This window comes from Neoarius graeffei, chromosome 21 (genome assembly GCF_027579695.1).
Source record: "Neoarius graeffei isolate fNeoGra1 chromosome 21, fNeoGra1.pri, whole genome shotgun sequence".
In the NCBI taxonomy this organism is placed as follows: Eukaryota; Metazoa; Chordata; class Actinopteri; order Siluriformes; family Ariidae; genus Neoarius; species Neoarius graeffei.
In genome coordinates this window covers 36,555,252-36,574,644 of record NC_083589.1, presented here as the reverse complement: position 1 = coordinate 36,574,644, position 19,393 = coordinate 36,555,252, and the positions used below count along the sequence as shown (strand labels likewise).

The 19,393-nt window shown below is 42.5% G+C and overlaps 1 protein-coding gene across 4 annotated transcripts in view; it reads right to left on the bottom strand.

Annotated features, from left to right (window-relative positions):
• gramd4a (GRAM domain containing 4a) overlaps positions 1–17,922 on the bottom strand; it is an 87,337-nt gene extending 69,415 nt beyond the window's left edge. For all 4 annotated transcript variants that reach the window (XM_060903054.1, XM_060903055.1, XM_060903056.1 and 1 more), the window contains exons 1-2: positions 17,704–17,922; positions 1,474–1,681 (exon numbers count right to left, since the gene is read on the bottom strand). In XM_060903054.1, coding sequence (XP_060759037.1) covers positions 1,474–1,681; positions 17,704–17,732 — 237 coding nt within the window. In that variant the 5' untranslated portion in view covers positions 17,733–17,922. The remainder of the gene's footprint in view (positions 1–1,473; positions 1,682–17,703) is intronic.
• Positions 17,923–19,393: the final 1,471 nt, after the last annotated feature.

Here is a 19,393-nt window from a genome sequence, read left to right as displayed (position 1 = left end):
TTCAACTTTGGTCTCATCTGACCAAAGCAGCTTCTTCCACATGTTTGCTGTGTCCCCTACATGGCTTCTGGCAAACTGCAAATGGGACTTCTTACGCCTGTCTTTCAACAATGGCTTTCTTCTTGCCACTCTTCCAAAAAGGCCAGATTTGTGGAGTGTACGACTTAGTTGTCCTGTGCACAGATTCTCCCACCTGAGCTGTGGATTTCTGCAGCTCCTCCAGAGTGATCATGGGCCTCTTGGCTGCTTCTCTGACCAGTGCTCTCCTTGCTCGCTCTGTCAGTTTAGGTGGACGGCCATGTCTTGGTAGGTTTGCAGTTGTGCCATACTTTTTCCATTTTTGAATGATGGATTGAACAGTGCTTCTTGAGATGTTCAGAGCTTGGGATTTTTTTTTATAACCTAATCCTGCTTTAAACTTCTCCAGAACTTTATCCCTGACCTGTCTGGTGAGTTATTTGGGCTTCATGATGCTGTTTGTTCTTCAGTGTTCTCTAACTAACCACTGAGGCCTTCACAGAACAAGTGTATTTATGCTGAGAGTAAATTACACACAGTAGGACTCTATTAACTAATTAGATGACTTCTGAAGGCAATTGATTGCACTGGATTGTATTTAGAGGTATCAGAGTACAGGGGGCTGAATACTAATGCACACCACAGTTTTCAGATTTTTATTTGCTTAAAATTTTGAAGACCATTTATCATTTTCGTTTCACTTCACAGTTATGTGCTACTCTGTGTTGGTCTATCACATAAAATCTCAATAAAAAACTTTTAAGTTTGTGGTTGTAAGGTGGAAAAATGTGAAAAAGTTCAAGGGGTATGAATACTTTTGCAAGGCACTGTAGTTGCTCCCCAGGCTACCCTGAGTATGTTGTATATTGCTCTGAGTGAATGCCATTAATGTAATGTAATGAGTGATGGCAACTTGGGTTTGAGTTACAGTAGCTAAGGCTAACCAAATTTAAACTGAGTAAAGTTAACCGTTTTCTGGTTAGGTAAGGCTAACCAGATTTGAGTGACAGCTTATTTGATTTGAGTTACAGTAAAGTTAACTGAAATTAATTTGGCTTAACTAAGTCATCTGTTTTGGTTAACAGGGTTTGAGTGGTCACTAATTGAGTTACATTACTGGCATTTAGCAGACGCTCTTATCCAGAGGGACGTACAAAATACCCAGAGCAGCTTGGGGGTTAGGTGCCTTGCTCAAGGGCACTTCATCCATTCTTACTGGTCCAGGGAATCAAACCAGTGACCTTGTGGTCCCAAAGCTGCTCTTCTAACCATTAGGCCATGGCTTTCCCAGCTACAGAAGGCCATTCTAAATGAACTGAAATTGTGTGACACTAACTCGATTTGAAAAAATGTTTAATCTGAGTTAGGTAAGACTAACCGAATAAGCCCATCTACATCTGAATTATAAATGGATTCAAAGGCTATCTGTATTCGAGTTTAGTATGATCAACTTACTGGTTCTTTCAGCTCTTCTGGGTCTCGTAAGGAAAGCCGAGGCTTCATCAGAATGTCCTCGATGCCTTCGTTATCCGAGGCTGTCGGTGACTCAGCCAGATCCAGGAACTCATCACGCTTCGACCCTCGGAACCTTATTTTGTCCAGCCTCTTTAGCATGTTCAACACAGCCAGCTTAGGCTTTATCTTAACATGGTGTACGCCAACTCTGCAAAAAGAAAACAGATAAAAAAAAAATAACTAAAGAACTCTTTCACGTTCACACCATGCACCTCACATCCAATGTGACAATAAGAGATTATAATGTTGTGCTACCTTGCCATCCAAAACAGTGATGTTTTACTGTAGTGTGGCACTGGCACTGCTACTTGGAAATGTAACACGAACTGTACCAGGATTTCACTGGTACGTAGATTGACAAAGCTACAAATTTTCATATCCACATAAAAGTAACATGACTCATTTCACCATGATCCTCTCTGCTTGCTTAAATGACATCAAAATATGGATGCAGCACAACTTTCTGAAACCCATCTATTTAAAAACAGTGGTTACAAAGTCACTGGGATTGGGACAATCATCCATTAGTAAAATAATTAAACTAAACTGTTTAAGCCTAGCTACAGGCAACAATCTAGTATCTCCTGCCTCCGGTTCAGAACTCTGAATCATATTTTGATACCCAGCTCTCATTTCAACTGCATATTAATAACTTAAGCAAAAATCAAACTTTTCATCTTTACAATATTGCTGAAATTATACCATTTTTAACATTGTTTATGTTCTTGCTTCTTTTTTTCCTTTTTTTCGGGCACTTTGGGTTAAATAAATAAATCTCATCTCATTATCTCTAGCCGCTTTATCCTGTTCTACAGGGTCGCAGGCAAGCTGGAGCCTATCCCAGCTGACTATGGGCGAAAGGCGGGGTACACCCTGGACAAGTCGCCAGGTCATCACAGGGCTGACACATAGACACAGACAACCATTCACACTCACATTCACACCTACGGTCAATTTAGAGTCACCAGTTAACCTAACCTGCATGTCTTTGGACTGTGGGGGAAACCAGAGCACCCGGAGGAAACCCACGCGGACACGGGGAGAACATGCAAACTCCGCACAGAAAGGCCCTCGCCGGCCCCGGGGCTCGAACCCAGGACCTTCTTGCTGTGAGGCGACAGCGCTAACCACTACACCACCGTGCCGCCCTAAATAAATAAATAAATAAATAAATAAATTTTATTATTCTGTCTGTTGCCATCCCCACAGCTGAGGGTCAGCGATCCACGAAGCTATCAACTAGCTTCCCTGAATTCTCTTGGGCAGTTATGGCACACCAGAGGGACCCAAACCCTCATCTGGTGGCAGGTACACATTCACACCCATGGGCAATTTAGAGTAGCCAATCGACCTAATCCACATGTCTTTGGACTGTGGAAGGAAACCGACACAAGGAAAACATGCAAACTCCACACAAAGAAGAAACCTTTATTTGTCACATGCACACTTCAAGCACAGTGAAATTCATCCTCTGCATTTAACCCATCTGAAGCAGTGAACACACACACACACACATCCAGAGCAGTGGGCAGCCAGACACAGCACCCAGGGAGCAGTCAGGGGTCAGGTACCTTGCTCAAGGGCACCTCAGCACCTCAAGGGCTGCCCCACGTCAACCTAACTGCATGTCTTTGGATTGTGGGGGAAACCAGAGCACCTGGAGGAAACCCACGCAAACACAGGGAGAACATGCAAACTCACAGGCCCTTGCCGGCCGCTGGGTTCGAACCCGGAACCTTCTTGCTGTGAGGTGACTGTGCTAACCACTACACCACCATGCCACCAATTTTATTATTATTATTATTATTATTATTATTATTATTAAGAACTGCTGTAAGAGGTGACCCAATTCCCCTGCCATGACTAAGCTCTGTGGAGGTGTTGGTGAGTGATGAAAGTGAGAGACAGGATCAGTCTGTGACTCATCAGACAGAGTCAACAGGAGAAAGCAAAGCTCACATCCACATAATGACAAAGTATTGGCATGGCTACACACAGGAAGCACACTTCAGTGCAGCTAATTTGGAACAATTCCTAGTTTTGCCATTTCTATACCAATCCTTCACATGGAGCGTCATGTCATAGAACACATTGTGTGAAAGAGCACCTATAAAACAACAACTGGCATGATGCCAGAAAGAAGCACGTGTTATTACTGCAAAATAAAATTTCTGCATTGAATGCATTGTGCACTGTTTTCCCGCCATCTTGGTTTGGGTCTCAATAGTCAAATTTTTGGTCTGGATCCCAACTGATATAGTCTCAGTCTGGGTCTCACTCTGAAATAAGTCTTGGTGTGGGTCTCAAGCTGAGCTAAATCGCTATGTGGGTTTCACACTGGTCTGAGACATCATCTGAGTGGTAATCTTGTCGGAGTCTTTATCTGGGTGGTAATATGGTATTAGTCTTGGTCTGGGTAGTAATCTGGTCTGAGTCTTGGGCTGGTTGGTAATCTAGTCTGAGGCTTGGTGGCAATCTGGTTTGAGGCTTGGTCTGGGTGGTAATCTGGTCTGAAGCTTGGTGGTATTTTGGTCTGATTCTTGGTCTGGGTGGTAATCTGGTCTGAGTTTTGGTCTGGGTGGTATTCTGGTCTGAGTCTTGGACTGTGTGGTACAGTAATATGGTTTTAGTCTTGGTGGTAATCTGGTTTTAGTCTTGATCTGAGTCTCTATACTCAGAGTCTCGTTCTGGGAGCCAGTCATACAGCAAACTTCCTAGTTTTGTCATTTTCATACTGATTCTTCATATGTAGTGACATGAGAAAACTGTACATTAGGGTTGGGCGGTATCCAAATTTTGATACCTTTAAACTGTCTGTGTTTTCCCGGGGTATACGGTATTACCGAGAAAAAAATAATATTTTGTTTCGGCCTACTGTGTAACGTGCGCCTATGCCTCAAAGGTACTATTTAAAAGCAGCATAGCGAATTGTGTGCATTGTGGTATGGATTAAGCAGCAAAGCGAATTTTGTGCATTGATGAATGGATTAAGAGATATTTCAAAGCATCACGAAACTCTTCCTTCATCTTGAAAATAGCATTCAACTGTCGTTTACACATGTCTGCGTTGAAACGCCATTTGGAGCACTATTTCACCTACTCCATCAAAAAAAAAGTACACGATGACCAGGATCATACCCTTTCAAGCATGGGAAATAAAAAAAAGAAAAAGAATCAACCAACACCCAAGTCCGTTTAGACTGCGCGATAAACCATATTCTTCAGCGCAAATGAGGCGAACCTAATTCAAATGCGTGATAGCTGCACAAGGCAAAATCATATGGGCCCACGTCATGCCATGGCGGGGAAATTAATCATCAAATGGCCTTACCTTGCTTAAAACGTTGTCTTGATCACATAACTCCTTACAATTATTCCACTTAAATCCATACGGTTTAACACACCCAACAAAGATAGCAAGCGCATTGCTAATTCCCACCAGAAACCTAACAGTTTACGCTACGATGTTTTCTTCCGTTTCTTCAGTAGATGACATTTCAAACGTTTATTACCCACATCCCAAATGTCATACGTTATATTATTTTACCTTGTTGTTACTCATGTAACCTACTCAAAACACAACTCATTGGAGAGATCTTGTGGAAGTGGAGTACCCCAGGCTATGGTGTGCCTTAGGGGACATATTAGATTTTTCGTTTGGTTTGAAACCAAAATACTGCCACACTGCCGATGTTGTATTTTTTTTTGCCACTAACTCGTTATCTTGACTTGCCATCTTTCAACCGCGGTCTCAGTCTCTATTTTTTTTTTTAGATAGGACAGTATAGAGAGACAGGAAACGAGCAGGGGAGAGAGAGACGGGATCGGGAAATAACCTCGGGTCGGAATCGAACCCGGGTCCCCAGATTTATGGTACGGTGCCTTAGCCATCTAAGCCATGACACCCCCGGTCTCAGTCTCTTGCGAAGCTTTCTGTCAGACTCTAAATGTCACGCAGGGTTGCCATGGTAACAACAAACAACCCTGCACGCGATGAGAACTTCTTTAGGAAATTGATAGAATTAGTGAAAATACGATCACACAGTTATTTGGGATGATCTTCAATTTATTATTTTATATTATGACCTCATGTACTCCATATTTTAGATATTATATATTTTTTTTAAATGACGGTAATGAGACCGATACCGTTGGTACTTTTGGATACCTCGGGATACCTTCTTACCGTAATACCGCCCAACCCTACTGTACATATCACACTTCACACAAAGAACCTCTACAAAACCAGCAAATCACTGATATTTTATACCAAAGGTAAGCACTGGTCACTCGTGCAGAATAAAATGACCAGATCTGACATATTATGCACTTTCATACAGTCTTCTTGTTCTGGGTCTCAATACTTTGAATCCTTATCTGGGTACAAGTACTCAGGGTTATGGAATGGATTTCAATAGTCTCATAGTCTTGACCTCAATCTCAATCGAAGCCTTTACATTTTACTTAATTGGTTGGGGCTATTATACAACATTCCAAATGATACATGACACAGTTGAACAATCTTAGGGGACTTACTCACGAGTGGCTTGGCAAGGCAGGGATTTAAAAACATTGTGACCTTTCTATGAGTAGCCCTAACCACTAAGCCATCACTGTCTTTCAGACTCTTGATCTGCACTGCACCAAAACCCCAAGAATCTGAAAATATCTTTTTAAATTCTTGCAAGAATCTGGAGCATATCTGGAGAGTTTATTGACTAACACCATCACAGACATGATCTCAACATACATACTGTATTATTTGAGCTGAAAGGAAGTCCCTGCTATGCCTCCTGCTATGGGATTTTTTTTTATGGGATTTCCATGATTGGAGAATACCCAACATGAATTTCATCACAAATGGGTTATGGTTTGAAATATCTGAGCAAACCCAATTCTGGATTCTCGGGGTATTTTGCACAGTGCTGGGTCTCAGTCCTCCGAGTCTTCTCATTACTCAATATCTTGGCTGAGGTTTGAATATGTCTTGATCTGGGTTCCAACAATCAAGGTCTTGGTCTGGGTTTCAGTATTCAGAGTCTTGATCAGAGTCTCAATAAAAGTCTTGATGTGGGTCTCAACTGTCTTGGTCAGAGGACCAGTTCTCAGCATCTTGGTGTGGGCATGGCTTCGAATTTCAGTCATACATACTCTACATAGAATCTGCAGTAAGATAGCATTCGATATATCAATTTTATCCAGGCTTGTAGTACTCGGGTCCAGGACTTGGACTCAAGTCCAAATCGTGCCCTAATTTTAAGGACCCATGACTTGACTTGGACTTGAGCACTGATGGCTCGGACTTGGACTCATGCATTAACTGCTTTCAGACTCGCAAATTGGAGACAAGGACTTGGATTTTTTCTTTATTTTTGCAACACGCCATAATAATTTGGCACAAGATATTTATATCTACATTAATTTTTATACTAATTTGGTGCAAGAGAATGCACATTCAGGGCGGCACGGTGGTGTAGTGGTTAGCGCTGTTTTCTTTGCGGAGTTTGTATGTTCTCCCCGTGTCCGCGTGGGTTTCCTCCAGGTGCTCCGGTTTCCCCCACAGTCCAAAGACATGCAGGTTAGGTTAACTGGTGACTCTAAATTGAGCGTAGGTGTGAATGTGAGTGTGAATGGTTGTCTGTGTCTATGTGTCAGCCCTGTGATGACCTGGCAACTTGTCCAGGGTGTACCCCACCTTTCGCCCGTAGTCAGCTGGGATAGGCTCCAGCTTGCCTGCGACCCTGTAGAACAGGATAAAGCGGCTACAGATAATGAGATGAGATGAGAATGCACATTCACCTGTTCATACGTCATGTTCAGGAACAAACTAACGTTAATGGCGCTAAAATGCCTGGAGAGAACGCCCCTAGGATTGTCCGCTTTGTTTATACAGACTTCTTGTGCAGTAGGAAAAAATGCCCTGCTATGTGTTCCATATGTAGAAGAAGAACTATCGAGGAGACGACAGGGACAACCTCGAACTTCAATAATCATTTGGCGAGACTCCACCCAGAGAAGTAAGTGACACGCTATGTTCATTTCTCTGTTGATAGTGGGCGGGGCTTGCGGACCGATGAACTCGCTAGTGTTAACCCTCTCTCATGTTATTTGCCCTGTTGATAGTGGGCGGGGCTTGCCGAGCGATGAACAAGCTTTTTATCTGTAGCCTATTAACTAAAATGGGGCAGTCGAGCAGTAACTTCAGTCTGACACAGTAGCAGAGACAGTTTCACATAAAGGCAGCAACAACCACCATCAAATGGTGCAGTTGGAGTCTTGTTCTCGGACTCGACTCAGATCAATAGTGGACTCGACTCGGACTCGACTTGAAATTTTCTTTAATGACTTGGACTTGAACACTGGGGACTTGAGACTGGACTCGGACTTGAGGTTTGGTGACTCGAATACAACACTGGTTTTATCCTATATATTGAAGTGTGGAAAAATCCCATAGCAGGAGACACGTGGACTTCCTTTCAGCCTGAATAATACAGTATACAAGTTAAGATCATATCTGTGATGGTGCTGCATTAATAAAAAGAAAGCCAACACACCTACTAATTGTATAACCACATATTATAAGACGTGAATTTTGATGTTAAGTTTAGAAACCAGCAGGGCTTTGAACCAGAATTTTTTTTCCTATTGGTTCGTTCCGAACAGAAACGGAATTTTAACGTTTCCGGTTTTGGGTTCCACCATTAAATAGACGTTCCCGAACCGGTTAGAACAAAAAAATTTCGTTCCCGGAACGGTTAATTACGTTCCCTGTCAGCTGTTTAACAAATGGCTATAAAATTATGTCTCTGTCTCATCCAGCTTAAGCCAAATGTAGGCTAATTCTATTACAACCTTCATTAAATAAGACAAGAAATAATTCAAAACAATTATTATTTCAAATGTTGGCGATTTGGATTCTCAGTATGTCTTCCCATCTACACAAACAGAAAAAGTGCCAAAAATGAAAGAGAATTCGTTTAGTGTGTTACCAAAGGCTAGTCAGGCCCTATAGAGGGCTACCGCATGACGTCACCGCGCCGCGAGATTTTGTTAGGCGCCATATTGGAAGACCAAGTACACATCTATACAAGTACATACATACATAAAACAAACTACACCTGAAATGTAGCCAGGGCCGGTTCTGCCCTAATCTGGACCGGGGTGCAACATCGTGCAACCCCCCCCCCCAAAAAAAACCCAGTCTAAATCAGGACAACCATCACATAACTATAACTATAAACATTTTATATCAACTATTTTAACTAAATGGGCTATAATAAATAAGCCTGCAGGCAGCCACGGCGGGCTGCCTCAGAAAAGTAACCATTCAGTGACACAACTGAAAGCCTGCAGTCACGGCGGACTGCCTCAGAAAAGTAACCATTTGTCCTACCTTAAAACTCGTTTTGCATTTTCTGCCTCCTTTTTTGTATTTTCGACCCTCCGTTTATTTTCTTTCCTTTTCTGAAAACCCGATTTGTGTCCAGACATTCTGTTCTGCTATCAACGAACTAACTCGTCAGGTCTCGTCTCTCGAGCCCGCGATGATTCCCGTGGGAAGGGCAACAACTGATACATTTTTACAAACAGCCAATAAACAGCCAATAGGGAGGTTGCATCGTTCAGGCTCTTCTTTGCTTAGACGCTCAGTAATTCACTTATTATCACATGGAGACGTGATAGCAGTCCACCTTCCCGCTCTCTCCATTCAGTCAGCGAACGTCACACAGGAAGTGAACCCCAGCGGGTCATAGAAACTTGCGCAGGAGAAGAATGACTTTTTTATTTGTAGGCTACGGAAACTTTGAGGAACGAAATAAAAACCGGTATTAACCGGTTACCATTATTTTTAATAAGCGTTTCTGTTCCGGAACATAAAAAATAATAAAGTTTCTGGTTTCGTTTCTGTTCCATGTGAAATAGAAAAAGTTCCTGGTTTTCGTTTTCGTTCCTTGAACCGGTTCAAAGCCCTGGAAACCAGCTCCATATTTGTGCTAGAGTTTTTTGTTCTTCCAAACAGATAAAAGGAAGCAACAGATGGGGCACAGATCAGCAGAGCAAGGTCCGACAGGTTGTTGGATATGTTGAATATTATGCTGTGCTTTGAGAACTGACAAAGTTCTGCAGAGCTGCTTTTATTTTATTTTGTGTTTACGTGACACATTCTTATGTCTTGTTATACTGGTTGCAATGTGGTTCACATAAACTAGGTTACCTTAGACCACAGGACACTTTTTGTGTAGGCTTGGCATGACATCTGCCAACCACAAAAGCGTGCAGAGCCCCGCCCACCCAGCAACTTTTCATCTGCACAGCTCAAAAGCCACATTTCGAGAATGTTCTCATCTATGCTTGGTATAATAAACACGGTATTAATATAAGCTATCACATCACCCAACATGTTTAAAAATTCAAATTGTGTTCAATTCTGAGAATACAAATGTCTTGCTAAGACGTGTATGAAATAAATCAATTAATAAATAACATCTTTTTTTGTTATTAATACAAGTTTTCACCATTACTGTGGCTGTTACTATGGTAACTGTCACTAGATAGAGCTATTCACTGTACAAGCAAATAAAAAAATATATATATCTCCGCTCATAATTCTCAGTGCTTTTACAGTCAACACTAAACTAAACCCAGCCCGTAATCTCACAATGAATTAAATTTGTTTTTAACTCCTTTCAGTGCGCCCTGCACATCTCAGCCTTGTTGAGCAAAACCTTGTTGGTGTTGACAGAACTGGCACACAAAGATGTTCTCCAGGTGCTGCTGCTCCTTTCCAGAGAACCTTTCACTATAGTGAGTTTACACACACACACACACGAGCGTAAGAGCACTTCACACTCCATTATCGTGAAAGGGAATAATTACATTTCACTGCCAGTACAACTTCCTGTGGAAGCGAGAGGAGAATGCTTGGACAGAATTGAAGACGAAATGCTCCAACTCCTCCTGCTTACCAGATCTCAAGTTCATAACGGCCACAATGTCTACCAGCTCTCAGCAAGGTCTTCACATTGACAGCAGTGTATACATTAGGGCTGGGTATCACCAGATACCTCACGATACGATACTATGGCGATATTTTGCCCACGATAACGATAATATCACGGTACAGCGATTCTGCGATAATCAATATATTGCAAGAAATTTCAACCACATCACGATATCTGTGTCACTGAAGAAAATCAGAATTTATTGACCACTGTAAAATTACATTTCACATACATAACTACACACTCTTGCCAGACATATATTTGTCTCTATTCTACTGCTGGCAAAACCAAGAGTTGCTTCACTACAACATACAGAAAATTCCCATTTCTGTGCTAGTATTATCAACTTTTCTGTAAGCATGGACACATCAGTGCTGCTTAACAAGCAGAATCAAATTGTTTTATGAAAACTTAAAACTTGCACTGCAGACTGCACATACATTTCAGTGCTAACACTAATATCAATTTGTTCTTTGTAAACTTGAGAACATATACCGGAGAACATTTAACTTGTGCTTATTTTGCAGGAACAACACACTGTCTGAAACACATTGAAAAGTGCAGTGGGCATCTTAATTGGAGCATCTTAATTTAATTGGAGTGAAACAGGTTTTGCAAAGTGCATTCTCTTTGTCCGGCTCACTGTTTTTTTTCTCCTTTCCTTTGGAATCCAAAGTGCCTCCAAACATCTGCCTTAAAGTTCGGCGGCGTCTCTAGGTTTATGTTAACAGCCATGCTTGCCTGTTTTTTTTTTCCTCACTGCAACCGCCGGGGAAAAAAGAGAAGACGAAGAGTGCCTTGCAGTGAGGTAGCGGCACAGTGACACCTCGCGGAGCGGAGGTGCGGAAGTCATACTGGATTTACAACCCGTCTGAAACATGATTTTATTATTTGAAAAAATATCGATATTCAAATTTTGAGTATCGATATTGAATCGGAAGACAAAGTATCGCGATATATCGCCGTATTGATATTTTTGCACACCCCTAGTATACAGAGTTAGAATGTGCAGTCTACTGGCACGGCTATCAGGTCACAAACTGCACGCCTCAGTGCTTCAGTGATGAGAAGAACATTTCCCCCATTCATGATCTAATCAGGTGGTACTACAGATGCTTTGTGTTTGTGGCCCCATTTTCACATTACAGTCTTTTGTTTGCCAATAATTTATGTAAACTGGACCTGGCAAAGCACAAGAAAGCACGAGCCAAGCATTGCAAAAGAAGGCTATGTTAAAAAAAAAAAAAAAAACCTATGGAACCATATTGCTGCCACACCAGAAAAAGAAAAACCGGAACAGTATCACGTTATAACGTGAAAATTTCACTGCAACAGCAAGATGTTTTCACGTTTTAACAAGATATTTTTATATTATCATGACATACATACTTATCACATTATAACAAGAAACTTTTCTTGTTATAACAATATACTACGTATTTTAATATCAGTGGCAAACTGTTACTATTAGAGCTGGGACTTGAGCTCAGCTAAAACTTAGCCAGACACACCAAAAAAAGCAACAGGGCAAAGGATTAACATCAGGCTGCCAGGTAGCTCCGTTGTGTGTCACTGTCGATGTTGATTTTAAAAGTAACTCTGTAAATTACACAGGGAAATGAATACTTAAGTCTGAGTGAAAAATACTGTGTGTGTGGAAGAAGAGTCTGGAGACAGAAATCTTAGTTTCTCGGTCGTTAGCCTGTGCTACTTGCTCTCGATAGCACTGGCTTGACCACTTTATCAGCATTTGCTAACACTACTGATGAACGCTACACCGGCTGGAAGGTGACTACACTGCTGCACGGACGGCGCCGACTTGCAGTTAAGCTCACATCGACCTTTGAGAAGGCCGAGGGTGATACATTTTTGTTCCCTCCCATTATAAATCAAAATCTGACTGGTTAATTCATCTGTCACTTCCTACATAAATATACACTGCCATGGCCTTCTGTCCCGGCAATGAAGTCCTAATCAACGAGTGAGCAGCTCGAAACTCTTCTCAGCCTAGACACAAACAGAAACATCTCATTGGATAACTCGATTTTAATATTTTCAGGACAGTAACCCTTTCATTTCTGATGCAAATTTGATAAGAATTGAAGCCAAATTAGAATTAGAAGAGAATAATTATAATATTATAAAATAAATTAAAGAATAAAAGAAATTAAATATAATATTTGAAATGCTGATATGTTTGGGTCTTCCCTGAAAGCCTAGAAGGCCCTAACAGTTCCCATGTGCTTATTACGATGTGACACGTTTCATGTCAAAACGTGAGAACGTATATGGTAGAACATGAGGCCTTTCATGTTCTAAAGAGAGAAACTGGTCTCAGGCAGAAGTAGAACTTAATCAAATTGTGGAAATGAGCCATATTCCTTAGTTTATCTGTTCTCCACACACCGTTTCCTCATTCAAACATGAGTTTCATGTTAAAGCCTAACAATATAAATGATCTTGTTATAAAGTGAAATGTTTTATGTTATAACAAGATATCATGTTAGTACAGGTAATCATATGGGGCCGAGTAAAATTATGGATTAATTTGACGAGTGATTTCGAAGTTTTGAAAATCTTTGAAATCACGAGTGAAATTGATCCCTAATTTTACGAGGAACCATACGATTACTTGTTTATAATATATAGGGCCAAATTCATACTTCGGAAGCCATTCAAGTTCACAACATTTGTCATTTCACGTTTTCTGAACCAATCAGGGCGCAAGACTGTCTTGCACGTTTGAATCAGTTTCTAAAGCGTCTTTCATCATGACACGGCGACACAACACGAGGATTTTGAAAGCAGTTTACAAAATTTTATTGGAACTTCTTTACAAAAGCCATTTTGTTTACAAAATTTGCTAATTTTGTAACCGTAACCAAGCAATGAACTAGCCAATAGCATTTCAGAAATACAACTCCATGTTAAGGTAAAAAGCCCTCCTTGATTGACCAATCAGAATTGAGTAATTTGGCCCTATGTATTATAATAATGTGAAACAGTTTGTTATAACGGGCAGCACGGTGGTGTAGTGGTTAGCGCTGTCGCCTCACAGCAAGAAGGTCCGGGTTCGAGCCCCGTGGCCGGCGAGGGCCTTTCTGTGCGGAGTTTGCATGTTCTCCCCGTGTCCGCGTGGGTTTCCTCCGGGTGCTCCGGTTTCCCCCACAGTCCAAAGACATGCAGGTTAGGTTAACTGATGACTCTAAATTGGCCATAGGTGTGAATGTGAGTGTGAATGGTTGTGTGTCTATGTGTCAGCCCTGTGATGACCTGGCGACTTGTCCAGGGTGTACCCCGCCTCTCGCCCGTAGTCAGCTGGGATAGGCTCCAGCTTGCCTGCGACCCTGTAGAACAGGATAAAGCGGCTAGAGATAATGAGATGAGATTGTTATAACAAAAATTTATCACGTCATAACAAGAGAAATAGTCGTTTCTGGTTATAATCTGATTAGCTTGTATGTTGCAATAATATGAAAATATCTTGTTATAACATGTAAAACATCTTGTTATAACAATAAATATTTCACATTAGAACATGATACTGATCTGTGTTTCTTTTTCTGGCGCGGCAGAAATACACTTCCATAGAAAACAGATTGTTGTTCTTGAATTTTTTTCTTTCCTTTTCTGGTAATATTATACACACATACTATGAGTCCAGATTTTATAAACGAACAATTGCAGTAGCCTACCAAAGCTTATACCACAGCACTGATGAATTCTCAAATCTGATTGGTCAGAATAAATATACAATCAAAAGTTTGGACACACTTTCTGATTCGATGTTTTTTCTTTATTTTTTATTAATTAAAAGTCACGTCATGTCTGAAAGCAATAATGGATGTTGTTTCTCTTTAATTAGTTCTTGACATAATATGGATTACTACAGTTGTGGAATCGGGATATTTTATTATTTGTATTTTTATTATTTACTGTTTGATGGGTCGTAATGCATTAAGAAGGCAATAAATTGCACTAATTAACTTTTGACGAGGCGCCTGTTAATTGAAAAGCATTCCAGGTGACGACCTCATGAAGCTGGTTAAGATAATGCCAAAGCGTCATCAAGGTAAACGCTGGCTACTTTGAAGAATCTAAAATATGAAACAGATTTTTTGTTTTGTTTTTTAACACTTTTTTATTTCCTACATGATTCCATATATGTTCCATGTGTTATTTCATAGTTCTGATGTCTTTGGTTTTGACTCAGCAACTTATGATGCCTACAAGACGACATCTTTTCCAGGGACATTTCAACAAGACCAGGCAAAACCACATTCTGCACACATTACAAAGGCGTGGCTGTGGAAGAAGAGGGTGCCTGTCCCCTCTGTCCTCCATAGAGAATGTGTGGAGAATTTTCATCTCATCTCATCATCTGTAGCCGCTTTATCCTGCTCTGCAGGGTCGCAGGCAAGCTGGAGCCTATCCCAGCTGACTACGGGCGAAAGGCGGGGTACACCCTGGACAAGTCGCCAGGTCATCACAGGGCTGACACACAGACACAGACAACCATTCACACTCACATTCACACCTACGGTCAATTTAGAGTCACCAGTTAACCTAACCTGCATGTCTTTGGACTGTGGGGGAAACCAGAGCACCCGGAGGAAACCCACGCGGACAACATGCAAACTCCGCACAGAAAGGCCCTCGCCGACCACGGGGTTCGAACCCAGGACCTTCTTGCTGTGAGGCGACAGCGCTAACCACTACACCACCGTGCCGCCCCTGTGGAGAATTTTGAAACTAAAAATACGATCACAATGACACCGTACTGCTGCACACCTTTAGACCTGTTTGCAGGAAGAATGGGACAAAATAACACCTGAAACACTTCAACAGTTGGTGTCTTTAGTCCCTAATCATCTTTTCAGTGTTGTGAGAAGGAATGGCAACATTATAAAGTAGTAAATGCTTTATCGTCCCAACTTTTTTTTTTTTTTAAGTGTGCTGTAAGAATCAAAATTGAAATGTGTTTATTTTGAAAAAAAAATACAACACTAAAATATCAAATAATGTGCTGTTGTATTGTTTTGAGTGCAATACAGGTCCAGGATTATTTACAAATCATTGTTTTCGGTTTTAATTTCAATTTCAACATACCGTCACAACTTTCTTCTGATTTGGAGTTGTAGCAAGAAAGAACATGATGTCAGCAAGAACTGGTGGAGGTGAAGAAAAACACGACACACTGTGAATGTGTTAGTACTGCCGCTCAGCAGTGAGATCACTAATGAGCTTAGTAAAAAGCTGTAAAACTTTGGCTGTGCAACCACACAGCTAGTAACGCTCCTTATTTCCAGGTGAAAAAGTGTGAAAACAATGTTGGCAAAAAGTCCCGGCTTAAATGATGTGTAAACTGTTTCCTGACAGAACGTGTCCTCGAACAGAGTAGATCAGAGCGGACTATACCAGCTCAAGGCTTCTCTTCAAGTCAGAAATAAAACTAAATCTGGCCTCATTCAGTACTTTGGCTGATCGCAGTGAGCAAATAGGGGCCTTAATGTGCTTCTAATGCCCTATTTATGTATTCGTGTGCTACTAATGTATTGTAATGCATTTATTATTCATTTATTACATCAGGTGATATTAAGGCGCAGTTTTGGACCCAATGCTTATTTTTCCTGCAATAATCTACAGTATTTGACAATTCTGTTGTGAAAAATTAGAAATAATGTTAAAACGAACTAAAGGCAGGAGCCTGTAAAGACCCAGGAATGAATGGAGGTGAAAACAGACAGAACTGACCCTGACCTGATCAACATCTCAACTCAGATCTAATACTACACTTAATAACTACAATTCATCAGTGCTTTTATGATCAGGGTCAGTGATAATGCATATATGCAGGATTATTACCAGAGAAAGAACACATAAGAAACCAGATTCACATTTTGGATGGTCTCAGATGGTGATGGATGAATCGCGGATGAATCGATTCTTCTTGAACGACTCTTTCAGGCGACCGAGTGAATCGATCCACAAGTTTCAAGATTTGTTTATATAATGATTGTCCAGTGTCCTGCCATGTTTGATTTGTAGATGTATGTTACTGATAAGTAACCAGGGTTAATAATAATAATCATCATCATCATTATTATTATCCATCCATCCATCCATCCATCCATTATCTCTAGCCCCTTTATCCTGTTCTACAGGGTCGCAGACAAGCTGGAGCCTATCCCATCTGACTACGGGTGAAAGGCGGGGTACACCCTGGACAAGTCGCCAGGTCATCACAGGGCTGACACATAGACACAGACAACCATTCACACTCACATTCACACCTACGCTCAATTTAGAGTCACCAGTTAACCTAACCTGCATGTCTTTGGACTGTGGGGGAAACCGGAGCACCCTGAGGAAACCCACACGGACACGGGGAGAACATGCAAACTCCGCACAGAAAGGAGCGGCCCTTGCTGGCTGCTGGGATCGAACCCAGAACCTTCTTGCTTTGAGGTAACAGTGCTAACCACTACACCACTGTGCCGCCCCATCCAACCATCTCATTATCTCTAGCCACTTTATCCTGTTCTACAGGGTCGCAGGCAAGCTGGAGCCTATCCCAGCTGACTACGGGCAAAAGGCGGGGTACACCCTGGACAAGTCGCCAGGTCATCACAGGACTGACACATAGACACAGACAACCATTCACACTCACATTCACACCTACGGTCAATTTAGAGTCACCAGTTAACCTAATCTGCATGTCTTTGGACTGTGGGGGAAACCGGCGCAAACTCCACACAGAAAGGCCCTCACCGGCCACAGGGCTCGAACCCGGACCTTCTTGCTCTGAGGTCCTTATTATTATTGTTATCACTTACAACCCTGGTTATTTATAAATAACATACATCTACAAATCAAACGTAGCAGGACAATTATTATTATATGAAAGTCATAAAAATAAACAAATCTTGAAACTTGTTTTTATCATCATCACAAAAGGTATTCAATACCACAAAAAATGTTGTTTTCTTTGCTCAAAGTGAAAACAATTTTCACTCAGTCTACATAATAATATTTTGGTCGCCTCTACAAGGAGTCGGTTCATTTGACTCGGTTCAGAAGAGTCGGTTCAGAAGAGTCGGTTCATTACAGTGATTCAGAATGTCCATCTGCTGCTGTAGTGTGAGAGGATAGAGAGTAAATCTCTTACCCAGCTCTGGAATCGGAGCGAAGTTTCATTAACGCGGAGGTCTGTGTCGGATGAAAAGCCGTCCTTGTGCACCTGCTATAAATGTCAGACAGGAGGCGGTAATCTCAGGCCGCTGTTGGAGCTCCGGCTGGCCAGCGCGCGCTCGGTCAGAAGCGCCGTGTATTCCGTCACAGCGGATGAGGCAGTGAGCCGGAGAGCGCGCGCGTGTCCGCCTCCTGTTGATTTAACCATCGCTCGAGCTGGAGCAGGACATGACGTCACACTCACACGAGTGTCTTAAAGGGGCCGCATGTCACTTCATTCACTCCAAGACTTTTGCATTTTACATTCTCATCTCATCTCATCTCATCTCATCTCATTATCTGTAGCCGCTTTATCCTGTTCTACAGGGTCGCAGGCAAGCTGGAGCCTATCCCAGCTGACTACGGGCGAAAGGCGGGGTACACCCTGGACAAGTCGCCAAGTCATCACAGGGCCGACACATATGCCACTTTTCCACTACAAACGCGGCTGAGTCGGGCTGAGCCGTGCCGTGCTGAGTCGGGCTGAGCGGGGCTGTTGGAGTTGCATTTCGACTACAACCGCGCTGAACCGTGCTGGCTGGAAGTGGGTGGACACATTGGGTGGAGTTAGCGAAAGTGGGTGGACGTCAGGTGATGTCGTTAAGCAGCGCAAACAGTGACATCAGTGAGCTTTTAAGCGGTAGTCTCACGACCCGAATAGTAAACAATAGACATGGAGTCGTTAGTGTTGCTGGTCTTGGTGCTGTGGCTTGTTGTCACCGACAACGCGGACAGATACTGGCAAGAGCGTATAGATGAGGCGAGGCGCATAAGGCTTCAGAAATTCTCGTAATTCGTAATTCTTCTCCTTCCGGGTTTACGGTGTTTACAGATCCCAGCGCGCTCGCGGGGCGTGTGTGGGCATGTGAGGACACTCCTCCTCACCAATCAGTGCACAGGGGAGTGTCTGCTCACGCCCCCAGCCTCACTCGGCTCGCTTCAGCCCCACTCCAAAACGGTGCGAGTTTTAGGGGCTAAGCAGGGCTGAAGCGAGCTGAGTCGTGCTGGTTTTTGGTAGTCGAAACGCGAGCCGTGTCGGGCTGAAATGAGCTGAAGTGAGCTGAAAAAGGGTAGTGGAAAAGGGCCATTAGACACAGACAACCATTCACACTCACATTCACACCTACGCTCAATTTAGAGTCACCAGTTAGCCTAACCTGCATGTCTTTGGACTGTGGGGGAAACCGGAGCACCCGGAGGAAACCCACACGGACACGGGGAGAACATGCAAACTCCGCACAGAAAGGCCCTCGTCGGCCGCGGGGCTCGAACCCGAACCTTCTTGCTGTGAAGCGACAGCGCTAACCACTACACCACCGTGCCGCCACATTTTACATTTAAGGCAGTTAATGGAACGTATGCACTGGAACCATGGCCGTAGCCAGCTATGAGGCCACCGAGGTCCGGACCTCGGTCATTTTTAAGAGCTGAAAATACAGCTCATCTCATCATCTCTAGCCGCTTTATCCTGTTCTACAGGGTCGCACGCAAGCCAGAGCATTTTTTAAGGATTTTCCACTAGGAGACCAACTGGTCTGGGCAATACAATCACAGGCCCCAGAGTCTATGCGGCTGCACCGCTGCAGCATATTCTGTGATGCAAAATGGTTCACCAATCACCATACAGA